This window comes from Molossus molossus, unplaced genomic scaffold (assembly GCF_014108415.1).
Source record: "Molossus molossus isolate mMolMol1 unplaced genomic scaffold, mMolMol1.p scaffold_m16_p_2, whole genome shotgun sequence".
NCBI lineage: Eukaryota > Metazoa > Chordata > Mammalia > Chiroptera > Molossidae > Molossus > Molossus molossus.
Genome location: NW_023425355.1, coordinates 40,335,026 through 40,358,893, shown reverse-complemented (window position 1 = coordinate 40,358,893; position 23,868 = coordinate 40,335,026). Strand labels below are relative to the sequence as shown.

Genomic DNA, 23,868 nt, shown 5'->3' with positions numbered 1-23,868 from the left:
TCCTGGAATCCTACATATGCTTTGAATATTCAGCCCCACATCTACACAAGGCCTCCTCTGACTATTCTAGCCCTCCTTATTCTCTAGTTCTATATCCTACCATACTGAAACTCTTCTGTGGGTCTAGTGACTTGCCACAGTTTCACTATTAGACTTCAAACAAACTGGGTCCCAAAAGACACATTTAAAGTTGAAAGGTTTTTTCTTCATTCATCAAGTTCTGCACTCAACCACAGATGCTCCTAAATACCCAAATAATACCATACCTTTCACCTATATCTACTATTTACACCAAGCATCACATCATGAACATAGCAATTTTATCAAAGATCCTTTTGCTACTGGTAGTCCCTCCCCTAAGCCTAGAGATCCTCATTTACAGACTACTTCTTCACAATAACAGATTTTCTCTACCTTTTTGGGACCTACGGGAAGTTGGAAGAACATTGTCTGGTCTTAGTCCTTGGTCCCCTGATGTTCTACATACATACAAAGACAGTGTAACCATTTGAGGATATCTTCTCTTTAGCTGTCAGGACTTGATTTAGTGGCATGGTCTTTAAGATTACTGGTTGTCTTTAGTCTTCCAAAAGAATAACCAAAGATCATATATGCCTACATGCTAACCCATGGACACAGACAATAGTGTGGTGAAGGCCTGGGTTGAGGCAGGGGCTGGGTGGAGGGGGGCAAATAGGGGGAAGATGGAGGACATCTACAATACTATCAACAATAAAAAATATTCCTGCAGCCTCTGTTGCTCCTTTGGAACTGAATACAAACTACTATGTACTCCTACTTACAAATTTGTGTAAGTCTGATCTATCAAACTAAATTCCAAAAGGTCAGAAAAAATTCCTTTTACTTTTCTGGACCCCTCATTGTGCCTCCGACAGGATTGGGCATATTGTGTTTGCATAACTTTAAGAGAAAAGGTCCAGAGTCATATTGCCTGAGTTGGAATCTTGGATCTGCTACTAAAGACTGTAATTTTATCTCTGTGTGCCACAGTTTATTCATTTGAGAAAAATATTTACCTCACAAGGTTGTTGTGGATATTAAATGACTAAATACATGTAAAGCACTTAGAACAGTGTATGGCATACAATAATAAATATTCCACAAATAGCTATTATGGTAAGGAGGAGAACTGACAAATGAATGGTGACTCCATTTCCCAAATCACTAACATTTCATGGGCCCTGTGCTCCCACTTTCTCCACTCCTTAATCCTTCCCTCTTATGCTTTTTGTTTTATTTTACTTAGGTCCCTACTCTGATGATGGACACCCAGTTCTCTGAGTTCACACCAGACATCACTCCCATCATGCTGGCTGCCCACACCAACAACTATGAAATCATAAAATTGCTTGTCCAAAAACGAGTCACTATTCCACGGCCTCACCAGATCCGTTGCAACTGCGTGGAGTGTGTGTCTAGTTCAGAGGTAGACAGCCTGCGCCACTCCCGCTCCCGTCTGAACATCTATAAAGCTCTGGCAAGCCCCTCACTTATTGCCTTATCAAGTGAGGACCCTATCTTAACTGCTTTCCGCTTGGGCTGGGAGCTCAAGGAGCTCAGCAAAGTAGAGAATGAATTCAAGGCTGAGTATGAGGAGCTCTCCCAACAGTGCAAGCTCTTTGCCAAAGACCTGCTGGACCAAGCTCGGAGCTCCCGGGAACTGGAGATTATCCTCAACCATCGAGATGATCATAGTGAAGAACTTGATCCTCAGAAGTACCATGACCTGGCCAAGCTGAAGGTAGCAATCAAATACCACCAGAAAGAGGTAAGCTGAGTCCTTCTCTGCTTTTAGAGAAACTTAAGCGCTCCAGAGTCCAGAGTTGCAGAGCAGAATTAGCATTTTTCTATCACTTAGCCCTTTAAGAAACAAATGGTTAGACCAGCCTCAAAAACATAACCACTTATCTAAGGCATATACAGCCTCTTCATATTTTCTTTATGGCCACATAAGTAAGGAAAAATACTGATCACCTGGCTCTTTGATGGGGAAGTATTCATTAATCCATCAAATGCCTATTTAGCACTGTTCTAGGTGTTTGGGATACAAAACCCAGACATTCACCCTATCTTCATGGACCTTATAAGCTCATGGTAAATATTAAGTAAATAATAACATAGTGAATATATAATTAAAAATCATTGTTAAGTGCTCTGAAGGATAACTTTTATGAGAACACTTAACAAAGGACTCCACCTGGGAATTGGTGGGCAGTAATTAGGATGGCCCACTGCCAAGATGTTACTAATTGTTTACAGAACTAAGTCCTTGGAAGCCCCTCAGCAAGAAGGCTGATACATATATTTGAAAGATGGAGTCATATTCAGGGTATGTATGCTGTGGAAGGCAACAGCAACATCTATTATAGTATGACCTTCTAACTTTTAGGGTTTAACTCTTTCAGGGAGATCAGTTCAAGGAGAACACAGAATAAGAGGCTTTGTTTTCCACCTTGGCCACATTTACAATCTAGCCAGCGCTGTTCTATGTCATCAAATCAAACAATTTGGGGGAGACTCTTAGAAAATTCAGAAGCCTAATATAACTCTTTAAGGAGGCAGCATGGTGTAGTATAAAGGGCAGGAACTTTAGAGCCAAAAAACTGAGGATGCAATTCCAATTCCAACTCACCATCTCTATGATCTGAAGAAAAGTCTCTCAAAATTTCAGGACATTCATTTTTTTTTTTTTTTTTCATTTATAAAGGGGAGATGACAATCGTTCCTCTACTTCATAGGACTATTATAGGAAATAAATGAGAAAGTGCTAGTATGGCACAGGAAGTACTTTAATGTCTATTTGCACCTTTCTTCCAACACTACAAGGAGGCAGATACAAACAGGTTGAACCAAGAGGTGCTTACCATCTGAAGAGCAACCAGCAGTGCTACCCCTTCATGGGTCCGACCGAGCCCTGTGGCAAATCACATTGAGTGCTCACCTGGTTCCTTTATCTGAAAAAGAAAAAAAAAATACTATTCCTTTGAAATGAGGGAAAAATGAGTGCCAGGGACAACCTTGAAGGGGATATACAATGACAAAAGAGCAATATGATGACCAAAAGACTGTTCAGAGGGAGATAGTAAATGAATAGGCCCACTCAAGTCTTCTTATCTTGTTTCTGCCACCAGTCACTTTACTAAGCCTGAAGTTACTTAATCCCACTTTTTTCTTTCAATTAATGGAAATAATAACAGCAACACTTACCTCCTTAAATAAATATGAAGTTTAAATGAAATGAAACATAATATACTTATGTGCAGCAAAATATTCAGCATACATTAGGCATTCCATAAATATTAGCTGCCTTTATGATTCATTTTCATTGTTATACACGGGGCCCATGGTATATGGTCTTAGACTATGAGCTAAAATTGTAGGTAATAGGTGTAGTAATTACTCTCCTCTCCCTTCCTCCTCCCTCCCGCCCTTCCACTGCCCTATGGTTGATGTATAGTATCAGTTGTGTTAATAGTCTGCTGTAAGGTCTAATCGACTTTTCTTCACTTTGGTATATGTGCATGTTTCTATTAATTATATATATTATACTTTCCGTGTGTTTTTCATTTTATATAAATTGTTATAATATTGTGAGAAAATAATCACAAGTATTTTTAGAACATGAATAGTTTCCAGTTAACACAACGGTTAATGAGAATATAACTGTAAAAAATATATATTTGCAGCCGGGCCGGTGTGTATCAGTGGATAAGCATCGACTCATACACCAGAAGGTCGCCGGTTCGGTTCCTGATCAGGTCACATGCCCAGGTTGTGGGCCAAATCCCCAGTGGGAGGCATGTCGGAGGCGGCCAATCGATGTTCTATCTCATTGTTGTTTCTATCTCTCTCTCCCTCTCCCTCTAAAATTAATCTAAAAAATAGATTTGCAAAAGATAAGTCAAGTTTATATTCCTTACCTCAGTAGATAGCAGAAAACCATAATTTTAGGCCCCCATTCCCCTCAAAATTGACAGAGCACTTATTTTCAAATAAGTTCACTGCAATATTCCATTAAATTTTCATTAATAGATTATCTCCCAACTACTTTATCACGTGATCCCTTCTGCTCATATACTCTTAATTTGCCAGTTTTAGTTACTTCTCCATTGTAAACCATCGTGATGAGTTCCTCATTCTCATAGGGATCTGCTTGACATATGACCATGGGTTCCACATTCACTGCCCTCCAAGCTTCATTTTTCCCGTCATGTTTTAGTTGCTTACGTCCCTGAAACTTTGTTTCCTGTGTTTCTTATATAATAATTTAACTTACTGTTGTTAGTACAGAATATCTCTATGTTACTACATGTTCATACAATGTATTTCTCAGCTATTATTATACCAACCTGGATGTGACAAGGAGTTCTATTTCTTTTTACTCACTTAATTAGGTACCAGATATTCCAAAATTGTTTTCAGGGTCCATTTGTTATATACATTCAAGTGGAAAAGTCATTAGTGTTATTGTGGTAAAATATATAACACAAAATTTATCATTTAACCATTTTTAAGTTTACAGTTCAATGGGATTACAAGTACATTCATGTTGTTGGGCAACCACCACCACTACAGTGATATTTTGAAGATGCACAAGATTCAGGGTATCCACTTTTCTTTCAATTGTGAGCCCATACAATTAGAGTTTTATACTTTACAGACCATATTATTTTTAATCCACAACAGTGGCAAAGTAGCACCTTTTAACCATTCCAAATTATGGATATTCAGCAGTAATACATAAACTTAGCTACAAATAGCCTACTGGTGACCAGAAGCCTTCCCAATAACATAAATGTCAACACATATTTTGTAAGTTATATGTATTATACACTGCATTCTTACACAAAAGTAAACTAGAAAAAAAAAAAAAAAACTCCTCTTAAGAAAACCATAAAAAGAGGAAAATATGAAGGCAGGCAGCATTGGAGTGAGGGTAAGAGTGCAAGTGAGTGAGAGGGTGAGTATGTGGACGTGTATGAGTGTGTGCGTGTGTGCGAGGGTCAGTCCGACCAGGTGGGTACTTGGGGGCCAGTGGTTTGGGCTCTCCTCACCGGGGACCTTCTGCTGCCACCATAGCCAGTTGACTGGTGCTTCTCACTGCTGGGGCTTCGAGTCAGTGCCATCTAGAAGGATTTATAAGGTCATCCTCAGGAGAAGGCTTTGAGAAGTGGCTGCAATTCTGCGCCCAGCCTTACCACCACCCAGACTCACCGCAGCCCCCAGCCCAGATGGCACCCCCACCACAGACCATACCCAAATTCCCATCCCCACCATGGACCCCAATGGAACTTCCACCCCCAATGCAGACATAGCCCCAACTCATGGACATGCCCTGAGCTCACACTGTAGCCCTGCCATAGACTTACACCACTGCTGTGACCACCACTGCATCACAATGCCACTGCTAACCTAGAGCCTAGTCACACGGTTGGGGGCAGGAACTGCACTGAAGTCTGGGAGAAGGCTGTAGCCTCCCCAGCCCTGAGCTCTGCTGGAATTGAGGACCGGTAGAAGACTGACGAGGCTGTAGAAATGTTGGTGAGACAGGAATGCCTGGGTTAAACAAGGATGGCTTGGAGGGTGCTGGAGAAGAGAGACTTTGGAGAGGATACAGTTACAGAAGCCTGGGGCTGAAACCCATGGAGGGAGAAGCACTAGCACCCTGTCATCATCCAGACTGGGAAGTTCATCCTGAACTCTCAGTTGGAAGTCCACAAAAAAGCTCAGGGCCAGCCTCCAGTGGAAAAGACTGAAGGAAACACCAGCATTGCATCTGGGGAACCCTTTATTACTTGGAGGAGCTCATTTTGGTGAGCATGATGGGGATTGAACAGTAGGACCAGGAAGGAGGATCAACCCTGCCTACCTGCCCCACAGGCAGAACAGCTGCTTCTGATCTGTCTTGCAGTGACTGTAGGCAAGGGGGGAATAGCCCAGGGCTGGAAATCTGCTCCCCTTCATGTGGCAGAGAGGAGGTGCCAGCAAGCCAGGCAGAGCTCAGGCATTGGAAGGACAGGAAGTGCCCAGACCCATTCCTATAAGCGAGTAGCACCACCCCCAACATGAGTGCGCTCAAACCATCCTGGCCAAGACAAAGATGCCCCCACAGAATAGTGTTCTCTTGGGGAAGGGAGAAAAGCTCAGAGCAAAATCATTCAATGTGCAAGACCCAAGGCAGACACAGCATCTGGGCTAAGGAGGCCCCACTCACCGGACTACTTGGGCGTCCAACCTGTCAGACCTCTGTAAGGTAACTCAGGGCTAGGCAGGGACTGTGGCTCACATTGGCCTGCACCAGAGAAGCGCCAGGGAGGCCCAGGTTAGACACATCAAGGAACCAGATTCAACAACATCAAAGCAAGATCCAATGAGCTCCACAAATAGCAGATACAAAGCTTTGTGTGTGTGCATGTGTTTTCCACTTTTTTCTATCTTCTCTTTTTTTCTTGAATATCTCTAATTTCTCTCTTTCATTTTATTCTATTCTCTTTTTGTATCTTTCTCTTTCCTTCTTTTTATTAAAATTATTAAGTTCTTACTTTATTTTATCTTCTTTAGTTTTCTTTCCTGTTTCATTTTTCTATTTATATTTTAATATATCCATTATTATTAGTTTTTTAAGGCATTATTATTATTTTATTTATTTTCTGTTTTCTTTTCTTTTTTATTTTTATTCTAGTTCTTTTTGTTCCCTTCTTTGCTTACATATTCTCCTTTTTATCTCCTTCTTTCTTCTTTTTCTTTTGTATACCCTCTAAGTCTTTGGTCTCATGCCTATTAGTATTCTTTTTATTTTTCTTTGGCATTAATTTATTTTCTTTTTTTCTTTTTAGTATTTCCTGCTGCTGTTGCTTTGCTTAACTTGATTTCCAAGTTGTTTTGGTACAGTCCTGTTGTATCATGTTTTGTTCTTTCAACACCTGTATAACAGCTGGCACAATGAGTTCAGGGTTGAGCCTTACAGTTAACCAGTCAGAAGGGGATCCCACTCATGAATGGGACATCAACAATCAAGTCCCAATTCAACAGGAGAGCCCAAATAAGATGCAAAAGGATTATTCCTAGAGCATCTAGCTCAAGAGATCAAAGAGACTGCACCGCAGGGCCTCTCAAGACACTTTCCAGATAAGGCTGTCACATGAAGAGTGAGAGGAATAACAGTTCTATCTAAGGTATAGAAACAAACACAAAGTGATAGTTAAAATGGGAAGACAAAGAAACAACCCCTTAATGAAAGAAAAGGAGAAATCTTCAGAAAAAGACCAATCAAAATATAGGCAAGCAATCTATCAGACATAGATTACAAAGTAATGGTTACAAAGATGCGCAAGGAAATTAGTGAGAATTACAAGAAACTCAGCTAGAACTACAACAGCATGAAAAAGGAAATAGAAACCATAAACAAGGACCAATTGGAAATGAAAAATAACATACCTGACATCAATAATAAACTGGAGCGAATTAAAAGTAGATTGGATGAAGCAGAGTATCAAATCAACAATTTGAAAAACAAAGTAGAATACACAATTAGAGCAGCAAATAGAAAAACAAAAACTACAAAGCAGGATGATAGCTTAAGGGAGCTTTGGGACAATATGAAACCTAACAACACCTGCATCATAGGGGTACCAGAAGAAGAACAATGTGAGCAAGAAACAGAGAGTCTGCTTGAAGAAAAAATGACAAAAAAACTTCCCTAACATGGTGAAGGAAAAATACATACAAGTTCAGGAGGCACAGAGAGCTTCAATCAAGATAAACCCAAAGAAACCCACACCAAGACACATCATAATTAAAATGGTAAATGTTAAAGACAAAGGAATAATCTTTTTTTTTTATTGATTAATTTTTGTTACAAATGATTCTCCTTTTTTCCCCCACTGATTCCCCCCTCCCCCTTCTCTCCCTGCCCCTTCCCCCGATTGTTGTCCATGTCCACTGTTCATGCATACATGCATATAAATTCTGTTGTTCATCCCTCTCTCACCTCCCCACTCCTTAGGGGATTGTCCTCAAACTGTTATGTTCATTATATTCCAGAAATCAGTGAGATCATATGAAATTTGTCTTTCTCTGTTTGGCTTGTTTCACTTAGGATGATACTTTCCAGGTCCCTCCATGTAGTCTCAAAGGATAAGAGATCTTTCTTTCTTACCGCTGCATAGTACTCCATTGTGTATATGTACCACGGCTTTTTAATCCATTCGTCTACTGATGGGCACTTGGGCTGTTTCCAGATCTTAGTGATTGTAAATAGTGCTGCTACAAAGATGGGGGTACATATATTCTTTCTGATTGGTGTTTTATGCTTCGTAGGGTATATTCCTAGAAGTGGGATCACTGGGTCAAATGGGAGATCAATTTTTAATTTTTTGAGGTGACACCATATTGTTTTCCATAGTGGCTGCACCAGTCTGCATTCCCACCAACAGTGTACTAGAGTCCCCTTTTCTCCACACCCTCGCCAACACTTGTTGTTTGATGATTTGTTGATGGCGGCCATTCTGACAGGTGTGAGGTGATACCTCATTGTTGTTTTGATTTGCATCTCTCTGATGATTAGTGATGATGAACATTTCTTCATATGTCTCTTAGCCATTTGTATGTCCTGTTTGGAGAGGTGTCTATTTAGTTCCTCTGCCCATTTTTTAATTGGATTCTTTGTCTTCCTTTTGGGGAGTTGTATGAGCACTCTATATGTATTGGAAATTAACCCCTTATCTGATATATCATTGGCAATTATGCTCTCCCATACAGTGGGTAGCCTTTCCGTTTTGATGATTGTATCTTTCGCTGTGCAGAAGCTTTTGAGTTTGATGTAGTCCCATGTGTTCATTTTCTCCTTTGTTTCTATTGCCTTAGGTGATGTGTCAGTAAAAATTCTGCTGCGTATGATGTCTGAGATTTTGTTGCCCACAGTCTCCTGTAGGATTTTTATGGATTCATGAGTTACATTTAAGTCTTTTATCCATTTTGAGTTTATTTTGGTGTAGGGTGTAAGTTGATGGTCTAGTTTCCTTTTTCGGCAGGTAGCTGTCCAATTTTCCCAGCACCATTTATTAAAGAGGCTGTCCTTACTCCACTGTATGCTCTTGCCACCTTTGTCAAATATTAATTGAGCATATTGCCTAGGGTCCATTTCTGGGTTCTCTATTCTGTTCCACTGGTCTATATACCTGTTCTTGTGCCAGTACCAGGCTGTTTTGATTATGGTGGCTTTGTAGTATAACCTGAAATCTGGTATTGTGATCCCTCCAACTTTGTTCTTCCTTTTAAATATTGCTCTGGCTATTCGAGGCCTTTTTTGGTTCCATATGAACTTTTGAAGTAATTGTTCTAATTCTTTGAAGTATGCCGTTGGTATTTTGATGGGGATTGCGTTGAATCTATAGATTGCTTTGGGTAATATGGACATTTTAATGATGTTAATTCTCCCAATCCATGAACAGGGTATGTTCTTCCACTTTTTTACATCTTGCTCTATTTCTTTTTTCAAAGACCTGTAGTTTTCTGCGAATAGGTCCTTTATCTCTTTGGTTAAGTTTATTCCTAGGTATCTTATTTTTTTTGCCGCAGTGGTAAATGGGATTGTTTGCTTAGTTTCTCTTTCTGTGAGTTCATCATTGGTGTATAAGAATGCCATCGATTTCTTGACGTTAATTTTGTATCCTGCTGCTTTGCCAAATTCATTTATTAAGTCTAGTAAGCTTTTGGTGGAGTCTTTGGGGTTTTCTATGTACAGTATCATGTCATCTGGAAATAATGACAATTTCACTTCCTCCTTTCCAATTTGGATCCCTTTTATTTTTTCTTCCTGTCTGATTGCTGTGGCTAAGACTTCCAGTACTATGTTAAATAGGAGTGGCGAAAGTGGGCATCCTTGCCTTGTTCCTGTTCTTAAGGGAAATGCTTTTAGTTTTTGCCCATTGAGTATGATGTTGGCTGTAGGTCTTTCATATATGGCCTTTATTATGTCTAGGTATGATCCCTCAATTCCCACACTGCTGAGCGTTTTTATCAGAAATTGATGCTGGATTTTGTCAAAGGCTTTTTCAGCATCTATTGATATGATCATGTGGTTTTTATTCTTCAATTTATTTATGTGGTGTATCACATTTATGGATTTGCGAATATTGTACCAGCCTTGCATCCCTGGGATGAATCCCACCTGGTCATGGTGGATAATTTTTCTAGTGTATTGCTGGATTCGATTTTCTAGTATTTTGTTCAGGATTTTGGCATCTATGTTCATCAGGGATATTGGCCTGTAGTTTTCTTTCTTTGTTGTGTCTTTTTCTGGTTTTGGAATTAGAGTTATGCTGGCTTCATAAAACGAGTTTGGAAGTCTTCCTTCTTCTTGAATTTTTTGAAATAGTTTGAGGAGAATGGGTATTAGTTCTTCTTTGAATGTTCGGTAAAACTCCCCTGTGAAGCCATCCGGGCCTGGGCTTTTGTTTGCTGGAAGAGTCTTGATTACATCTTCAATTTCTTCTGTTGTTATTGGTCTGTTCAAGTTTTCAATCTCTATCTGATCCAATTTTGGGAGACTATGTGTTTCTAAAAATTTTCCATTTCGCTTAGATTTTCGAATTTGTTGCCGTATAATTTTTCATAGTAGTTGTTAACGATCTTTTGCATTTCTGTAGGGTCAGTTGTTATCTCTCCTGTTTCATTTCTGATTTTATGTATTTGGGTTCTCTCTCTTTGTTTCTTGGTGAGTCTAGCTAAGGGTCCATCAATCTTGTTTATCTTTTCGAAAAACCAGCTCTTTGTTTTATTGATCCTCTGGATTGTTTTTTTGGTCTCTATGTCGTTTATTTCTGCTCTGATCCTTACTATTTCTTTTCTTCTACTTGCTCTGGGGTTTTCTTTTTGTTTACTCTCTAGTTCTTTAAGTTGTGAGGTTAGGTAGTCTATTACAGATTTTTCTTCTTTTTTGAGGTAGGCCTGTAGTGCTATAAACTTCCCTCTCAGAACTGCTTTTGCTGCATCCCATAGATTTTGTATTGTTGTGTCCTCATTTTCATTGGTTTCCAGGAAGTTTTTGATTTCTTCCTTGATTTCCTCGGTGACCCATTCATTGTTTAATAACATTCTATTTAGCTTCCATGTGTTAAAATGTCTTTGTATGTTCTTCTTGCAATTGATTTCTAGTTTCATACCATTGTGGTCTGAGAAGATGCTTGTTATAATTTCAATCTTCTTGAACTTGTAGAGACTTAGTTTGTGCCCTAACATGTGGTCTATCTTTGAGAATGTTACATGTGCACTTGAGAAGAATGTGAATTCTGTAGTTTTGGGGTGTAGTTCTCTGTAGATATCTATTAAATCCATTTGGTCTAGTGCTTCATTTAGAGTCTCTGTTTCCTTGCTAATTTTTTGTCTAGAAGATCTATCCAGTGATGTGAGCGGGGTGTTGAAGTCCCCTGTTATGATTGTATTGCTATCGATTTCTCCTTTGAAGTCCTCCAGAAGGTTTTTAATATATTTTGGTGCTCCTATATTGGGTGCATATATGTTTATCAAGGTTATATCTTCCTGTTGGATAGATCCTTTCAATATTATGTAGTGGGCTTCTTTGTCTCTAGTTATGGCCTTCAATCTGAAGTCTATTTTATCAGATATCAGTATTGCTACCCCAGCTTTTTTTTCTTTTCCATTTTCTTGAAAGATTTTTTCCATCCCTTCACTTTCAATCTATGTGAGTCTTTTGTTGTGAGGTGGGTTTCTTGTAAACAGCATATAGATGAGTCTTGCTTTCTTATCCAATCAGCTACTCTGTGTCTTTTTATGGGAGCATTCAGTCCATTTACATTTAAGGTGGTTATTGATATGTATTTATTTATTGCCATTTTTGTTTAGTGTGGTTCTATTTTTCTTCCCATTTCTCCTGGTAATTACAGCAGTCCTTGTAATATTTCTTGCATTGCTGGTTTGGTGCTAATGTACTCCCTTAGCCTTATTTTGTCTGGGAAGCTCTTTATTTGACCTTCTATTTTGAACGATAGCCTTGCTGGGTAGAGTAGTCTTGGATTCAGATCCTTGTTTTTCATGACCTTGATTACTTCATGCCATTCCCTTCGAGCCTGTAATGTTTCTTGTGAGAAGTCAGCTGAGAGCCTTATGGGGGTTCCTTTGTAGGTAACCTGTTGCTTATCTCTTGCTGCTTTTAGGACTCTCTCTTTGTCTTGAATTTTTGGCAGTTTGATTACTATGTGTCTTGGTGTGGGCCTGTTTGGGTTCTTCTTACTTGGGGCTCTCTGAGCTTCTTGAACTTGAATGCCTTCTTCCTTCACCAAATTAGGGACGTTTTCTGTCACTGTTTCTTTGAATATATTCTCTAGCCCTCGCTTACTTTCTTCTTCTTCAGGGACTCCTATGATACGAATATTATTATGTTTCCAGTTGTCCCACAATTCTCTTAAGCTCTCTTCTTGTTTTTTAATCTTTTTTTCCAAAGTAATAATCTTAAAGACAGCAAAAGGGAGACACAAAATGACCTACAAGGGAATTCCCATTAGAATTTCAGATGATTTCTCAATAGGAACACTTCAGGCCAGAATAGAGTAGCATGAAGTATTCAAAGTAATGAAAAAGAAAGGCCTGGATTCAAGACTGCTGTATTCAGCAAAACTATCATTAAAATTGAAGGTGAAATAAAGAGTTTCCCAGACCAAAAAAAAAAAAAATTAAAGGATTACATTACCAACAAACCAGTATTGCAAGAAATGTAAAAGAGGCTGCATAAAGAAGAAGATAATGAGAGAGAGGTACATAGGCATAAAGAAAATAAAAATGGCAATAAACATGTACCTATCAATAATAACTACAAATGTAAATAAATGAAATGCTCCATTCAAAAGACATACAGTGACAGAATAGATAAGAAAGCATGACCCATATATATGTTGTTTACAAGAGACCCACCTAAGAACAAAACATTCATACAGACTGAAAGTGAAGGGTTGGAAAAAATATCCCATGCAAACAAAACCAAAAAAAGCAGGGGTAGCAATACTCATATATGACAAAATAGACTTAAAAACAAAAGCTATAACAAGAGACAAAGAGGCCACTACATAATACTAATGGGATCAATCCAACAAGAAAATATGCCCTTGTAAACATAAATGCATCTAATACAGGAGAACCAAAAAAAAAATACACACACACACACACACACATGTACTCTTAATGTACTTTAACAGAGATATTGACAGCAATAGAGTCATAGTAGAGGACTTTAACACCCCACTGACATTACTGGATAGATCTTTCAGACAAAAAATCTACAAGGAAACAGCAGCCTTAAATGACACACTAGTCCAGATGGATCTAACTGATATTTACTGAACATTTCATCACAAAGCAGCAGAATAAACATTCTTCTCAAGTGCCCATGGAACATTTTCAAAGGTAGACCACATAATAGGACACAAAACAAGTACTTATAAATACAAAAAGATTGATATCATACCAAGTATATTCTCAGATCACAATGGCACAACACTAGAAATCAACTACAATTTAAAAGAAAGCTCAAAAATACTCAAATACCTGGAGAATAAATAGCATGTTATTAAAGAAATGATAGGTTACCAATGAGATCAAGCAAAAAAATAAGAAACTGCCTGGAAACCAACTAAAATGAACACACAACAACACTAAACCCCTAGGACACAGAGAAAGCAGTCTTGAAAGGGAAGTTCATAGCATTACAGGCCTACCTCAAAAAAAAATAAATACATACATACATAAATAAATAAATAAAAGAGAGAGAGAAAGCTCTAATTAATTATCCAACCCTACAACTAAAAGAATTAGAAAGAGAACAGCAAGAGAAGTCCAGAGAAAGTAGAAGGAGAAAAATAATAAAGCTCAGAGCAGAAATAAATGACACAGAGTCTAAAAAGCAATACAAAAAATTAGTTAAACCAAGAGCTGGTTCTTTGAAAAGCTAAACGAGATTGATGAACCCTTAGTCAGGCTCATTAAGAAACAAAGAGAGAGGACCCAAATAAATAAAATCAAAAATAAAAGAAGCGATATAACAATGGACACCACAGAAATACAAAGAACTGTAAGAAAATACTATGAACAACTATATGCCAACAAACTGGACAAACTCAGTGAAACTGACAAATTCCTAGAAAAATTTAATCAGGAAGAATCAGAAAACCTGAAGAGGTCAATAACAATTAATGGATTGAAGCAGTAGTAAAAAATCTCCCAGCAAACAAAAGTCTTGAACCAGATGGATTTACAGGAGAATTTTACTAAACATTCATAGAAGAGCTAACACCTATCCTCGTCAAACTATTCCAAAAAATTCAAGAGGATGAAACATGTCTGAACACTTTTCTTGAAGCCAGGATTATCCTAATTCCCAAACCAGATAAAGACAATACAAAGAAAGTATAGGCCAATATTCCTAATAAGCACAGATGATAAAGTCTTCAATAAAATATTAGCAAATAGGCCCTGGCCGGTTTGGTTCAGCAGTTAGAGTGTTGGCCCATGGACCAATCAGTTGTGGGTACAATTTGGTCAAAGGCGCTTATCTCAGTTGCGATTCATCCCCAGCCCTAGTTGGGGTCGTGGGGGATGCAACCACTTGATGTGTCCCTTTCATGTCAATGTTTCTCTCTGTCTCTCTCCCTCTCCCCCCCTCCCACTCTATCTGAACAAAAGTGACAAGATGTCCTGGGTGAGGATAATATATATAGTTTATACACCATAAAAAAGGGGGATTTATTCCAGGGATGCAAGGCTGGTACAATATTTGCAAATAAAAATATGATACATCACATAAAAAAATAAAGAATAAAAATCACATGATCATTCCTGGCCAGTCTGGCATGGTGGTTAGATCACTGGCCTGCAGACAAAAGTTTCATGGGTTCAATTCCTAGTCAAGGGCACATCCCTGGGTGCATGTTTGATCCCGTCCCTGGTTGGGGAACCTGTGGGAAGCAACCCATAGATAAATCTTTCTCACATCTCTCACATTGATATTTCTGTATATCTCTCTCCAAACCCCTCCCTTCCACTCTCTCTAAAAGTCAATAGAAATAATATCCTCAGGTGAGGACTAATAGAAAAAAATATGATCATATCAATAGACACAGAAAAGGCATTCAACAAGATCCAGCACCCATTTTTGAAGAAAAAAAAATCTCAGCAAAGTAGAAATAGAGAGAACATATGCCAACAAAATAAAGGACATATATAAAACATCTACAATCAATATCATATTCAATGGGCAAAAACTAAAAGCATTTTCCTGAACAACAGGAAGAAGACAAAAATGTCTGCTTTCACCACTCTTATTCAACATAGTACTGGAAGGCCAAGCCACAGCGATCAGACAAGAAGAAAAGATAAAAGGTATCCAAAACTGGAAAGGAAGAAGTAAAATTATTACTATTTTCAGATGGCATGCTATTGTATATAGAAAACCCAAAAGGCTCCACCAGGAAACTACAAGATTTAATATATAAATTCAGCAAAGTAGTAGGATACAAATTCAACATCCAGAAATTGATGGCATTTTTATACACCAATAATAAACTCTCAGAAAGAGAAACCAAAAAATAACAATCCCATTTACCATTGCAACATAAAAAATATGATACCTAGGAATAAACTTAACCAAGGAGGTAAAAGACCTATACTCAGAAAACTATAGGACATTGAAATAAGAAACAGAAGAAGATGCAAACAAGTGGAATCATATAGTATGTTTATGGATTGGAAGAATTAACGTAATTAAAATGTCAATACTATCCAAAGCAATCTATAGATTTAGTAAAATCCCTATTTAAATACCAATGGCATACTGAATAAAACTAGAAAAAATACTCCAAAAATTTATATAGAACCAAAAAGGACTCCAAATAGCTGCGGCAATCTTGAAAAAGAAGAACATAGTTGGAGGGACGACTCTATTGGATATTAATCTGTACTGCAAATCCATTGTAATCAAAAGAACCTGGTACTAACACAAGTACAGGCATATGTAGCAATGGAACAAAACAGAGACCCCAGAAGTCAACCGATACAATTACAGTCAATTAATATATAATGAAGGAGTCAAGAACATACAATGGAGTAAAGACAATCTCTTCAACAAATGGTGTAGGGATAACTGAACAGGCCCATACAAAAAGATTAAACTAGACCCCAAAATTACACCATACACAATAATAAATTCAAAATGGTTAAAATGCTTAAATGTAAGTAATGAAACCATTAAAAAAAACATAGAAGAAAACATAGGCAATAAAATTTCAGGTAGCAAAATTTTTGCAGCTACATCCCCTAGGGCAAGACTAACAAAGAAAAAAATAAACAAATGGGACTACATCAAACTAGAAAGATTCTGCACAGCAAAAGAAACTGCTATCAAAATAAAAAGGGAAACCATATGTATGGAAGAACATATTTGCCAATGATACATCTGATAAGGGGTTAATTTCCAAAATATATAAAGTACTCATACAACTCAAGAAAAGGAAGACAATCTAATTTAAAATAAGCAAAGAACCTGAAGAGATACTTCTCCAAAGAGGACATACAAAATGACCTATAGACATATGAAAAAATACTGTTACTAGTCATCAGAGAAATGCAAATTAAAACCACAATGAGATATCACCTCACACCTTTCAGAATGGCTACCATATATCAACCAATAAGCAAGTGCTGGCAAGGATGTGGAAAAAAGGGAACTCTAGCACACTATTGGTGGGGATGCAGACTGATGCAGTCATTATGCAAAACACTATAGAGTTTCATCAAAACACTAAAAATGAAACTGCATTTGACCAAGAGATCTTACTTCTGGAAATATATCCTAAAAACCCTGAAACACCAATCAGAAATAATATGTGCACCCCTATGTTTATAGCAGTGTTATTTACAATAGCTAACATTTTAAACAGCCCAGTGACCATCATTAGATGAATGTATAAGAAAGCAATGGTACATGACAATGGAATACTATGCAGGTATGAAAAACAAAGATATCTTACCCTTTGAGATGGTATAAATGGACCCAGAGATTATTAGGCTAAGAGAAATAAAACAGTCAGAGAAAGACATGTATCACATGATCTCACTCACTTGTGGAATCTAACAAACAAAATAAACTGACCAACAAAATAAGTCCTGAGGCATGGAGGCTTGGAACAGACTGACATGTCTCAGGGCCGGTTGTGGGGGGAGGAATGAAAAGAGAAAAACCAAAGTACTTATATACTTATAGCACACTGACAGAGAAAATAGTGGTCTGAAGGTCTTGAGGATAGAGGATGAGCAGAGGAGGGTAAAGGCGGGGATGGGGGGCATCTGTAATATTGTCAAGAATAAAAATTATATATATAATTTTTTCTTATTAATTTATTTTGTTACAGATGTTTTTTTCCTTTTTACCCAATTGACACTCTTCTCCCAATTCCGCCCACCCCAGCATTGTTGTCTGTCAATTGGTTATGCATACATGCATATAAGTTCTTTGGTTTCTCACATCCCTCCCCCAATACCCCTCTTTGAGGTTTGTCAGTCTGTACCCTACTATCATATCTCTGGATATTTTTTGTTCATGAGCTTATTTGGTTCATTATATTTCACAAATAAGTGAGATCATGTAATATTTGTCATTCTCAGATTGGCTTATTTCACTTAGCATAATATTGTGTGTGATGTCTGAAATTTTGTTGCCTACATTTTCTTCTAAGATGTTTATGGATTCACGAGTCACATTGAAGTATTTTATCCATTTTGAGTTTATTCTTGTGTATGGTGTAAGTTGGTGGTCTAGTTTCACTTTTTTGCATGTAGCTGTCCAATTTTTCCAACACCATTTATTGAAGAGGCTGACTTGACTCCACTGTATGCTCTTGCCTCCTTTGTCAAATATTAATTGAGCATATTATCCTGGATCAACTTCTAGGTTCTCTCTTCTGTTCCATTGATCTATATGCCTCTTCTTAAGCCAGTACCTGTCTATTTTGATTACAGTGGCTTTGTAATATAACCTGATATTTGGTATTGTGATCCCTCCTACTTTGTTCTTCTTTTTCAAGATTGCTGTGGCTATTCAGGGCCTATTTTGGTTCCATAAACACTTCTGGGATACTTGTTCTAGTTCTGTAAAATATGTCATTGGTATTTTAATGAGGATTTCATTGAATCTATACATTGCTTTGGGTAGTATGGACATTTTAATGATGTTAATTCTTCCAATCTATGAACAAGGTATGTACTTCCACTTTTTTATATATATCTCTATTTCATTTTTCAGTGACCTGTAGTTTTCTGTGAAGAGGCCCTTTACTTCTTTGGTTCAGTTTATTCCTAGGTATCTTAATTTTTTTGCCTTTATTGTGTCGAGATATGATCCCATTATTCCCCCATTGCTGAGCATTTTTATCAGAAATTGGTGCTAAATTTTGTTGAATGCTTTTTCAGTATCTATTGATATAATCATATGTTTTTTACCTTTCATTTTGTTTATGTGGTGTATCACATTTATTGATTGGCCAATATTGTACCATTCTTGCATCTCTGAGATGAATCCCACTTGGTCATGATGAATAATATTTTTGATGTATCACTGGATCCAATTTGCTAGTACATTGCAAAGGATTTTGGCATCTATGTTCATCAGGAATATTAGCATGTAGTTTTCTTTCTTTGTAGTGTCTTTATCTGGTTTTGGAATTAGAATTTTGCTGGCCTCATAAAATAAGTTTGGAAGTCTTTCTTCTTTTTTGATTTTTTGTGATAGTTTAGAAGAATGGGTGTTAGATCTTCTTGGAATGTTTGGTAAAGCCCCCCCCCCCCCCCGCCACCACCCCCGAAGCTGTCTGGTCCTGGGCTTTCGTTTGCTGGGAGTTTGTTTTTTTTTTTTTTTACTACATCTTCTATTTCCTTAGTGTTATTGGTCTGTTCAAGTTTTCTCGCTCTTCCTCAGTTCAGTTTTGGGAGACTGTTTTGCTTCCAGAGATTTGTCTGTTTAGCCTAGATTGTTCAATTTGTTGGCATATAATTGATCATAGTATTTTTTTAATAATCCTTTCTATATCTGTGGTGTCAGTTGTTACTTCTCCTCTTTCGTTTCAGATTTTGTTTATTTGGGTTCTGTCTCTTTGTTTCTTGTTAGTGTGGCTAAGTGTCCATCAATCTTGTTTATCTTTTCAAAGAACCAGCTCTCTGTTTAATTGATCTTTTGAATTGTTTTTTTAGTTTCCATGTCATTTATTTCTGCTCTGACCTTTACTATTTCTTTCCTTTTACTTGCTCTTTACTTTTTTATTTTTCTTTACTTTCTATTTCTTTGAGTTATAGGGTTAGAAAGTCAATTGGGTGTTTGTTTGTTTTTTGAGGTAAGCCTGTAGTGCCATAATTTTTCTCTCAGTACTGCTTTCTCTGCGTCCCATAGATTTTGTGTTATTGTGTGTTCGTTTTCATGAGTTTCCAGGAAGTTTTTAATTTCTTCCTTGATCTCCTTGGTAATCCATTTATCATTTAATAACATGCTATTTAGCATCCATATGTTTTAATGCTTTTGCATGTTTTTGTTGTAATGGATATCTAGTTTCATTCCATTGTCATCTGAGAAGATGCTCAATATGATTTCAATCTTCTTGAATTTGTAGATACTTAGTTTGTGTCCTAACATGTAGTCTAGCTTTGAGAATGTCTCATGTGCACTTGAGAAGATGTATGTTCTGCAGTTTTGAAGTAAAATGTTCTGTAAATGTAAATTAATTCCAACTGATCTAGTTTGTCATTTAAAGACTCTGTGTAATTGTTAAATTTTTTGTGTAGAACATTTATCCAGTGGTGCCAGTGGGGTGTTGAAGTCCCCTACTGTGATTGCATTGTCCTTGATTTCTCCTTTGTAGTCACCCAGATGTTTCTTAATATTTTTGGTGCTTCCCTGGCTGGTTTTGCTCAGTAGTTGGAGCATTGGCCTGCAGACCAGAGAATCCCAAGTTTGGTTCCTGCTAGGGGCATGTACCAAAAAAAAAAATTGGTGCTGCTTTGTTGGGTGCATATGTTTACCAAGGTTAGATCCGCCTGCTGGACAGATCTTTTCAATATTATGTAGTGACCTTCTTTGTCTCTAGTTATGACTTTCATTTTGAAGTCTGTTTTATCAGATATGAGTATTGCTACTTCAGTTTTTTCTTTTTTCTTTCCATTTGCTTGGAAGATTTTTTTTCCATCAATCAAGATTGATTATTCTGAAATATAAATCTAATTATACATACATAGTTATCTTATCAATATTGAAGTCTTACAGACTGAACCCCAAGAACAGTATTAAACCAAGGCTCCTGGGTATTCAAGCATAATGACTACACAATGTGATAACTAAGAAATGTTACTACGATTGTCTAAAATTCACCGAGTAATAATGTGAGCTGTAATTGAAAGGGAAAAAAAAACAAAACAAAAACAACTACTATACCTTTGAGAAGACAGAAAATCTCAGTCTGTCACTTATTATATCTTCTCATTTCTTCAGAGAAGTATGTGACAGCCACAGTTAAGGCAAGGAAGTATTTCCAGGGCACTCTGGGTAGAATAAACTAGTTATTGCCTTGATGTTCCTCTGAAACAGAATCAACTGAAAGTTTCATTATGCAGAAACTAAGCTAGAGAGAGTCCACTCACTCCCTTGTCAGTTCGTAACTTATCTGTGGCCCTACTCCCAAATCATCCCTGTTGTAAGAGCCATAGGTTTTCCATTACACACTGGCAAGAAAAAAAGAGAATTTACTTGAATAATGTTTATATCAGTGACAGGAAAGTTGTATTCCATTTGAATAATGAGGAAAGGAACTCTAAATATAGATTATGAGAAGTGAAAATTGCCAGATTAAGAAGGCAAGTGTTCTTCCTAAAGGAGAGAGAGCTCATCCCTTCCTCCCTATGCAAAATATACTGATATACTCTGTATGCTCTCAGACATTTGCAAATTGTGAATTGCTTATGAAGGAACTCATCTTGGGAGTGAAGCGTTAACCTTCACGTAGACATTAGGAAAAGATGGCTATCAGAAATAGTAGTGCCATAACCCAATGACTTACCTCTCTAGTGGCAGAAATTTCCACTATAGGTAACTTACTCTCCCATCTGGGAAATTAAGAGATTTAGCCATCCTGCAGAAGGCTCCCTGCTAGTAGGGTCCTGCCTTTTTTGGCCATGTTTGTTTTTCTAGTTTTTCTCTCTCTTAGGGGACACTGAAATATTTCATTTATCTCCCAAAGACCTTGCTTCTAAAATTTGTTCTCCCTTCTCTGTCAGAAACCTTCCCAGTCAGGAACATGCACACAAACACATTCACATGCACACACACACACACACACACACACACACACACACCTCTTCATTATTTAATAAAAATAACACATCCCTTCTCCTTCAGCCTGGGAGATAAAAACCCTGGTTTTTACCCTACAGGAGTTTAGACTCTAATCATGTAAACCAACCAAGCACAACTGTGAACAAAGTATACCTCAGTCATTTTACTATAGTTGCTACAGGAACTTGGAGAATGGGGAGGTCAGCACCCACTGGAATCCTTAAGAAAACTCTAAAATTTTTAAAGAATGGAATAACAGTTCATTCAAGTGCACTGTAGGAAGAAGGATTTTCTTGTTCCTTGAGGTAGGCCTGTAGTGCTATGAACTTCCCTCTCGGAACTGCTTTTGCTGAATCCCACAGATTTTGTGTTGTTGTGTGTTCATTTTCATTGGTTTCCAGGTTTTTAATTTCTTCCTTGATCTTAATGGTAACCCATTCATTGTTCAATAACATGCTATTTAACCTCCATATGTTCCAATGTCTTTGCATGTTCTTGTTGCAACTGATTTCTAGTTTCATGCCATTATGATCTGAAAAGATGTTTGATATGATTTCAATCTTCTTGAACTTGTAGAGACTTGCTTTGTATCTTAATATGTGGTCTATCTTTGAGAATGTCCCACATGCACTTGAGAAGAATGTGAATCCTGTAGTTTTGAGGTGTAATTCTCTGTAGATATCTATTAAATCTATTTGGTCTAGTGCTTCATTTAGAGTCTCTGTTTCCTTGCTAATTTTTTGTCTAGAGGATCTATTCAGTGATGTCAGTGGGGTGGTGAAGTTTCCTGCTATGATTGTATTGCTGTCGATTTTCTTTTTTTTTTTTTTTTAAGTCCTCCAGAAGATTTTTAATACATGTTGGTGCTCCTATATTGGGTGCATATATGTTTACCAAGGTTATATCTTCCTGTTGGATAGATCTTTTCAATATTATGTAGTGGCCTTCTTTATCTCTAGTTACGCCCTTTATTTTGAAATCTATTTTATCAGATATGAGTATTGTTACCCCAGCTTTTTTTCTTTCCATTTCCTTGGAAGATTTTTTTCCATCCCTTCACTTTCAACCTATGTGAGTTTTTTGTTGTGAGGTGGGTCTCTTGTAAACAATATATATATGAGTCATGTTTTCTTATCCAATCAGCTACTCTGTCTTTTACATTTAAGGTGATTATTGATATGTACTTATTTATTGCCATTTTTTTGTTTAGTGTGGTTATATATTTTTCCTGTTTCTTCTATTAATTACAGCAGTCCCTTTCACATTTCTTGCAGTGCTGGTTTGGTGCTAATGTATTCCCTTAGCCTTTTTTTTTTTTTTTTTTGGTCTGGGAAGCTCTTTATTTGACTTCTTCTTTTGAATGATAGCCTTGCTGGGTAGAGTAGTCTTGGGTTCAGATCCTTGTTTTTCATGACCATGATTACTTCATGCCGTTCCCTTCTGGCCTCTAATGTTTCTGTTGAGAAATCATCTGAGAGCCTTATGGGGTTTTCTTTGTAGGTAACCTGTTGCCTATCTCTTGCTGCTGTTAGGATTCTCTCTTTGTCTTTAATTTTTGGCATTTTGATTACTATATGTCTTGGTGTGGGTCTGTTTGGGTTCTTCTTCCTTGGGGCTCTCTGTACTTCTTGAACTTGAATGCCTTCTTCCTTCACCAAATTAGGAAAGTTTTTGTCACTATTTCTTCAAATATATTCTCTAACCTTGCTCATTTTCTTCTTCTTTGGAGACTCCTATGATGTAAATATTACTACGTTTCCAGTTGTCCCACCATTCTCTTAAGCTGTCTTCCTGTTTTTTAATTGTTTTTTTCTTTTGTTTTTTTGAATGGTTGATTTTTTTCTACCCTGTCTTCTATTTCACTGATCCATTCCTCAGCTTCCTCAACTCTGCTGTTTAGTCCTTCAAATGTGTTCATTATTTCTGCTATGTCATTCTTCATTTCTTCTTGGTTGTTTTTAATTTCCAGTTGGTTGATTTTCAATGTTTCTATATCTTTACTCATGGTGCTCATGTCCTTACACATGCTTTTGAGCTTCCTCACAATCATGGCTCTCAATTCTAGCTCTGTTAACTTGCTTAACTACATTTAATTAATCTCATATTTGGTGGAGGTCTCTTGTTCTTTCATTTGTGATTTGTTTCTTTGTTTCACCATTTTGGCTATCTCAGTGGGTTTTAGAGCCTGCCAAATTTTCCTGTGGGTGTTGGTGTTCTGCTATTTGAAACTTCCTCTACTGGGTTTGGATGAGCCTTGGTGGGTCCATGTTAAACACCACTGTCAAGTCTTACCTTCCTGGGTAGATTTGCAATCCCAGGAAAGGTTCAGTTATCCTCTAGCTTTTTTCTAGAGGCTAGTAGTCTCAGTTACTCAGGGACTTGGACTGTAGCCCTGGTGTTCTGCATAAGCAGATTCCCAGAGGGTGAGATAGATGCTGGTTGTTAATAAGCCTCGATTTGCATTTATT

At 37.4% G+C, this 23,868-nt stretch overlaps 1 protein-coding gene across 1 annotated transcript in view; it reads left to right on the top strand.

The window, feature by feature from the left end:
* TRPC5 (transient receptor potential cation channel subfamily C member 5) overlaps positions 1-23,868 on the top strand; it is a 157,993-nt gene that overhangs the window by 47,807 nt on the left and 86,318 nt on the right. The window contains exon 2 of the mRNA XM_036271288.1: positions 1,268-1,789. Within this exon, the coding sequence (XP_036127181.1) occupies positions 1,268-1,789 (522 nt within the window). The remainder of the gene's footprint in view (positions 1-1,267; positions 1,790-23,868) is intronic.